We start from the raw sequence: 7,854 nt of genomic DNA, 5'->3' as shown, positions 1-7,854 counted from the left end.
TACTCTGTGTTCCATTGACCTTAATTTTTTTCACCAAGACATACAGTTCTGTAAGGCTACCATGTTCAGCTAAGCTAAGACCTAAGAGCTTTAACTGAGCACACAGGTATTTTCTCATACTTCATGGGGAGACAGACATCTGTGAGACCCGTCTCAGGGGATAGAATCTCAGAAAAATTTCAACAGAAAAATACACAAAAAACCACTGAAGTGGTACGTTCATGTCCTAGTAATTTATTTTGTAATGTTCAGTAGCACACGTACAAATTTCCAGTTAAATCTCAGCATACATATACATGTATCAGTTTTAGTTTGATCATAATCTTAATAATATTCTTACTTTAGTTTACCACAGAGCTGTATGTTCTGTGACTTATAAAATGTTAATATGTGGAATACAGTCAGCAAGTTGGTGTGGAGAGTAAACAAACACACAGGTTAGATGTCATAACTGAATGGAGATATGCAAAAGCTACATAGAAGCTCCTGGTAAATAAAATAATTTCAAATGAAATCTAGAAAATTTCCTCAGAGAATCTGTTTCAGAATGTGAAATCATGTTTCCAATTCTGCACACACTCTCTTCAGCACTTTTAATCCATGAAGTGCCAGAAATGGGTAATGTGCTGGGAAAAATCCTGGTGCAAAATGGTTTAGTGTTTGCTTTAAGAGAAATTATAGAAATAATTAGTAAAACTTTTCTCTTCAAAGGTTAGCATAATTCAGTGTATGACTTACAATATTTAGTGTTAAATAGAGCATGTCAATATATAGAAAGTATAAATAACTTCAATACTGTTGTTTCCATATCTTTTTAAAAGCAGCAACTATAATGACAGTGATTTTATTTAAAAAGACATAATGCTTGAACTTAATCTGAGGTTGTGTCTCTTGCTTCTGAGCATTCAATTTTCACATCAAAGAATTTTGTTGCTGTTAATTCTATTAACCATGACTTCAGCTTCTTCTTGCCGTGTATTACTTCTACCTGGGCAGTAAGTGAGGATAAAATATTCCATGTAGAATGCCATCTATAACTACGTTTGGAAAGTCATCTGGAAAAAAAGGGAAAAAAAAAGAATGAAACTTACTTTCTTATCCATGCCAGTACAATATAAATGTTTTTGTGAAACTTAACTAGGTAAGGCCTCATTTACTTTGGGTTACTACATCACTCAACTGTTTATCCATGTTGAGGATGTGCTACTAGTAATGCTGTTTCAGCACTAAAGCCACTTTAGGGTAGCACTGGGCATTGCATGAATGCGCTGCCAGATTTGTAGCTTATTGATTTAAAGGGATGTTCTAATACTTAAGGCTGCTAGGCTCCAGCTCTTTATCTGAATCTTTTCTCACAAGGAAGATGGATTACACTGGCAATTCAGTTTCTAACAAAATCTCAATATACTTGAAGAAATTTCTAGATTACTACTGGGAATACTTCAAAGCTGTTTTTTGTATTGTGGTTTACAGCAATGTTTAGACTGAGAAGACTTGAGGATGCCTGTACAAAAATGATTATTTGAGGCAAATTTTCAGGTTATCAAATCAACATAAAATGTCACGTTACAAAATGTCATCCTACAGTACTTGAAGGAAAAAATCCCCACTACTTTCTTGTCATGGATGCAGAGGAAACTGCCAGTTAATTTTCACATTCCATTTGGCATGAAAGAACTGCCTGATAGAACACAGTAATAGATCCATGTACATGGATGTACACTGTTGAATTGAAAAGATTTTTGAAATGCACCAACACATCAGATTTTAATGAAGGGTCTATTTAAATAGGCATTAAAACGAATAATTTCTGATCACATCTTACAACCTTAAAATTGTTAGTATATTAGAAATTGACTTCGTGCTAAAAGCAGATGGTTCCTGATGCAGAACTTCCCACAAAAAACCAAATCTTCAACTATCAGCCTACAGGTATTCACAAATGAGAGATGCAACTTTTATAAAAAATCATTAGTACTTGATAAATTAGATCACTGAGTGGGTGGGAATTAAGGTTTGCCCCTAATTCTTTCACATAAATAATTTTGGAAGTAAAATGCTTAGCAAAGGTAGACTTGGACCCTCTAAAAGCAATCTTTATTGTCTTAAATGTAGTATTTCATTGTTATTAATAAAGTGATTTCAGAATATTACAGATGTTATGAACATAGATACTTTAGGATGTTTTTATGAATGGTAACCTCCACTGTAAACAATATATGCATAATTCTACCCAGCTTCTCATAGCAAGTAATAATCATAATTATATTTTATTATCTATATTATTAAAATTATAACTTGCTAATATTTTGAATCTATTAGTGTTTCCTCAAATCCTCAAATCCAAAATCATCTGTCCCAAATTACCATGGCATAATGACCCTATGCAGTTGTCATTAATGTTACCAAAATACACTTGTAAAGGTGATCTGATGCTTTCCTTGTAGATTAAATGATGCAGTTCCAGAAACCAGTTTTTATTGGTTCTTCTATAACATACAGCATATATAGGAAAATAAGGATTAATTTTGAAAATTATACAACCTCACAACATTAGATTTAATGTGTGCATTTTCTGCTTAAAAATCAAGCATATCAGTTTAAGTTAAATAAAACTAAAGTATATATATAACTTAAGTAGAAACACAACAAAGCACAGTCTTGCAGATCTGTGACCCTTGCGTGGTTTAAAGAATCATCAGAAAAATTTTCAAACAACTGACAGTAAATCTAAGATCCCACTTTTTTAGCTTCCAAAGTATTATCTCAATTTGAAGCACATTAGGCTTTTCCTTTATTTTTCTTAAGAACAATATTTTTTTCTTTCTCCCTTTACCCTTCCACAAAAAGTAATGTGCACTTGGGCCCTCAGACTGTTAAATACATCCTGAAAAAGGGAATCTGAAAATCAATGAGATTTGTAACTGTGGATCTTATTTCTGGAAAAACTGTCTTGCAACTCAACAGTGCTTAAAGCCCAGTCACTAGAATAATGGCAAGACTGTATTTCATAAAGACAGGTGACAGTGCAATGACAGGGTAAAACTGTTCTTTGAGTGTTATAGTCCAGAAATAGTTTTTTATTTTGTTTAAAACTCACACTATTTCCTATTTATTGAAATATGTTAACACAGGCATTCCTGTATACAGGAAAGACTTCTGATTGAAATTCACCTTCTCCAAAGAAAACATACAACAAATAGTTATTTGTTAATGGACACTTACTTTTGGTCATAGGTTGAACAACTTTGGCTGTTTTTACAAAGGAATCAGAGTCTATCAAAGTAAGAACCTGATCTGAGAGGGAAAATTTTAGAAAGCTGATCTATATTTTCTCTGTGCTGCAAACTAAAAACAAAGAAGAAGAATTAAAGGCAATGTTAGTTTTGTAAAAACTTTGTTTCTTTCTAACTAGACTTGAGTCAACTAGTAGAGGCTCTAGACTCAGGACTTGGTTTTCTTCTTCCTTTTTTAAACTCACATTCTCGTTTGTGTTTTAATTCATTTAGTTAAAAGAATGACTTGCAGTGAATTTGATGTTTTAGGGTTTTCAAATACAAAGAATATTCACCTGCCATATAAAATTCTAAATACTGTAGATCAAGGTCAGAAAATGCCTTAGCAAAAGTCTGAAATGTCCTTTATATCATATGCCATTAATGAGGCCTACTCAATATTTAAACATGTTACTCATTAGAAGAGGACTTTATCTTAATGCTTTTTTGCATTACTTCAAAGAACAGTTACAAAATTCATTGGGAAGTTCGTAATGATTTCATACAAAGGAACCTTAGCCTTACTTAGAATACACATTATGTGGAAGGGAGATAAATACCATCACAGAACTACAGAATCTTGAAATCTTATAGCAAAATGTTACATGTGGGCTGGAAATACTAAGCACCATCTCAGTTTTTTGGAGTAACTGTATATGAAATCCATTTTCTCTCTTCAGAATGGTATGGAGTTACATGATGCTTGTAATTTATACCAGGCTCTTGAGTAATCAAGTATACAAATAGGAGGAGCATTAAACACTAAGATTAAGACATGCAATGTGGCTCACTCGAAATATTAGTATAGGCAGCATCTGGACCAGATTTTAAACAGAGGTTAGTCTGTGGGTGATTCTTCATTACTGTTGTCACTTGGGTCAGACGTGACCCTGTGCAGTGACCCCCTCCCCTTCCCGTGCTTTGGTTCATTGATTTTGTGATCTGCACTTCAGCCTCAAATGAACAGTCTGTGAAATCAGACTAGTGCTAACTCAAAGTAAAAGCTAAACAACCTTGTAGTGTGTCTTCTGATGTGGACCTGAGTCACGTTGGACCTCTGTTGTCTGAGTTTCACTCTAGTTACACATTGGAGTTCAGTAAGACTTCATAGGTTCAACAGTGTTTGGCCCCCACTACTAGCCAGCATGGGCATTGCCTGCAAGAGAGACTGCTTAACCCTCTCAAAATATATGAGCTTGTCCCTGTGGTTTTGGTAAACAGCTTGAAAAAACAGCAGAACCACAGAACAGCTGCTGCTGGGAGATGACTGGAGGTGATGTGGTCCAAACGCCTGTTCAAGAAGGAGCACCTGCAGGCAGTTGCCAAGGACCACAGCCAGGCAGCTTCCGAGTGTCTGCAAGAGCAGAGACCCAATACTGCTATGGATGTGAGTTTGGGAAAACGTTCCTTATGTTCTAGTCTTACCACTGGGCAGCACTGAAAAGAGATTAGCTTAGTCTTCCTTATGCCCTCCCTTCAAGTATTTATAAACATCTTGAGAAAATAGCAAGGAAGTGCACTCCACTGTCTAGGAAAAGCAAAAACGTGTTCTTCCCTAAATTTATTCTTAAAATCTTAATGGATTTTAAGGCAGTGTGAGAATCTGATTTCTACACAGTATTTTGTAAAATAAAAACCACATTAAAAAATAATTTATGTGCAGTTCAGGGAGAAAATTCTCTTCTGAAAGCATATTAAATTTTTATATAAAACATTTATTAGAAATAACAAGTTCAAACAAGTAAAGTGACAAAGCCAAGAGGAACCCACTCTGAAACTGGTACTTTTTTACCCTGCACACATTGAATTTGAGACAGGGTAAATACTCTGAATTATTAATTTAAAGAACTTTTTATATTGAAGATTTTATAACAATTTCCAATGCTCTTTTGAACCACGTAAGTCTAATGTAAGTGTCCTGTGAAATACATCACTTACACTTAAAGTACACTTTTTTCCCCCATAAAAAGCTCCAGAGGTTATGAATGATAAGAAATAATAATCCAAGAATCCAAATGGAAATACAAACATGCTTGCAGTAAATCAGCTGGTGTTTAGGGAAAAAGCACTTAAAAAGGACCGGGCCTCCAAGTTCAAATCCTTCAGGCAAAACAGCCAAAGGGTCAACAACAAGAAAAGCAGTGTTCTTCTTTTGATTTGAATTCTCAGTAGGTTTGCCTGAGAGAACAATTGGGGGGAAAATTCCACCCTTTTACAAATCACCCACTCCATTTAGTGTTTTAATGGTTTCTTACACAAGAACTATCATTTTATTGGCAGGTTATTAGATTTTGGACCAGTGTCATTTGACTAGGCTGGTACTCATAATAATAATGTGGTTTATGCAGTGCAGGGTCAGATCAGTACAGTGCTGTTAACAGATGACAGGTTTGATTACCGTTGGCTTTAGGCAAGACATATGGATCCCTTAGGAACAGCAGCACAGGCTGGTGGGACAGTTTGCTGGAAAGGTCAAGAACAGGGATGTCAGTATCAAGGGACAGCAAACAGACTGTTCTACAAACTATCTTTGATGAAGTGAGATGGTCAAGCTGCCAGGAGCCATGCAGTGGTTCCACACACCAGTGCTGCCCAGAAGGGCAGGCTCCATCTCCAGGAAGCAAAGCTCACTGCTCCTCAGCCATACAGTGAAACGCTCCATGTCAAGCAGGAATGAAGAGGCTGCATCCAGGAGGACTGGCTTGCAGCTCTGAGACCTCCTGATGCTGCTCTGCTCCCTGGCACGTGGTGTCCTGCAGGCTACAAGACCATCTACAGCCAGGCTCCAGGCCACCAAGCTGACTCAGCATGTCACCATGTTCTTACAGCCCCCAAAGTTGCTGCTGTATCCATCACAGTGGAGAGAAGCCCCTGGAAGCCCCCCAGGCCTGACTCTCGCCCTTGGCCACGACATGGACAGCCTCCCCCAGCCCTCTCCATGCTGCTCTGTAATATACATTCCAAGTAGTGCAACCAGATGCAGATGAAGTTCTATCAAATGGATGGGGAAGAACCCAGATCTCTAATTTCTTCGGCTAAATCTTCTTGCTACAAAAAATACATTCCCAGATATATTTCAGAGCTGGCAGTGTTCTGTCAGTTTTGTAAGGAATTTCTCAACACTAGCATAAGGATGTTCAAGCCACACTAAAAATGGATAGATATAGCACAGCTGATGGTAATATTTAACAAATACAATTTTAATGCTAAACTACTTCTAATTTGTTAACTGCAAGGAAAAAATAAATGACAATAATTTAAGTAGTTTATTAATCAGGTGCCCTATAAAGAGTAGAAATCAAGCTCACCTTGATTCTTCAGATTCTGTTTCATCAAAAGACCTGCAAGTAAAGTGACAGGAAGCTTTGGTTACAACAAAATTGATTTTACAATTAAAACCCCCAAATAATTTAAGAATCACCATAAGGAGCAATCTTCTGGTCAGTGGCCACATAATGGCACATAAGGAAATATACAAGAGGGATTGTATCATTTTATAGCCACCAACACTTGAAAATGACAGCATCCATTTTACTATAGCAGATTAATTTCCATCTATCTGTGAAGTGCTGAGATGTAGTTCCACTGGCTGATGTCATTAACTGCAAGTGAAAACTACAAGCCTGATAGCTTCTGGACACTCTGGACACTGCCCTGTGCCATAGAGACTTCCAAGGATAAGAGTGCTTCAAAATTATGTTCAGGTACGTTTGCCTTCTCACTGCTGCGGATCCAAACAGCCTGCCCCAAAGTGGAAAAGCGCCCTGTGGCTTTCTGGGGAGCACGTTCTGGGGAGCACCAACCACATCATCTTACAGAGCAGAAGAAATTCTACCTACAAAGCTCACAGCTGCAGATGGTAACAGAGTTTCCAGGTACACTGCTTTGGGTATTTCTGTAGCTGTTACACTCATCACACCAAGATTCCCTTATGCCTCTCTGGTTAGGAACCCTGCCCAGGGGACGGGCAATCGGGTCACTGGGGTAATGTCATCAGAAAGATGAAAGAACCTCATTTTTGAACACACAGAGTGAGATCATAAAATGATCATGGAATGATGCACTATTTTGTGCAGATCATAAAACACATGCAAAGGCTTTCTACGCAATTTTACTGAGTGCTTATGAATATCTTACGTTCCAGTAGATACTTCATGATCTACAAGAAAGTAATATTTTTCTCATCTAGCTCTCCTTTGCTTTCCAAGAATATTACATTAAACTTCTCTTCTGTCGTTGAACATGCTGGATTTATTTTACGACCTTTTGGGGATATATAAACATACTTAACATGAACCTAATGTCCATTTATTTTACAGTGTTAGAGTTGGCAGCAAGACCATTTTAAGTCAATGGAATTGCATCAGCACTGAGTGGATATGGGCCTTTTGGCCTCCATATATTTTTCAGTAAAAGAGCGCTTACCCACAGCTTTCTGCTTTTGGCAAAGTAGGTACATGACGAACATTCAGAAAATCGAGAAAAATCTTAGGGAGCTCTTCATTTTCTAAAATGACTGTCTGTAAAAAAAAAGGCACAATAGAAACCCAAGTTAAAAAATATTTTAGATATTGCACAG

The 7,854-nt window shown here is 36.9% G+C and overlaps 1 protein-coding gene across 1 annotated transcript in view; it reads right to left on the bottom strand.

Moving 5' to 3' along the window:
* Window positions 1–214: 214 nt before the first annotated feature.
* SNX24 (sorting nexin 24) overlaps window positions 215–7,854 on the bottom strand; it is an 87,895-nt gene continuing 80,255 nt past the window's right edge. Inside the window, exons 4-7 of the mRNA XM_064405651.1 lie at window positions 7,701–7,795; window positions 6,584–6,616; window positions 5,674–5,738; window positions 215–1,055 (exon numbers count right to left, since the gene is read on the bottom strand). Of these exons, the coding sequence (XP_064261721.1) occupies window positions 985–1,055; window positions 5,674–5,738; window positions 6,584–6,616; window positions 7,701–7,795 (264 nt within the window). The 3' untranslated portion in view covers window positions 215–984. The remainder of the gene's footprint in view (window positions 1,056–5,673; window positions 5,739–6,583; window positions 6,617–7,700; window positions 7,796–7,854) is intronic.

Source organism: Passer domesticus, chromosome Z (genome assembly GCF_036417665.1).
Source record: "Passer domesticus isolate bPasDom1 chromosome Z, bPasDom1.hap1, whole genome shotgun sequence".
Lineage (NCBI taxonomy): Eukaryota > Metazoa > Chordata > Aves > Passeriformes > Passeridae > Passer > Passer domesticus.
This window is presented reverse-complemented; position numbering and strand designations above follow the sequence as displayed.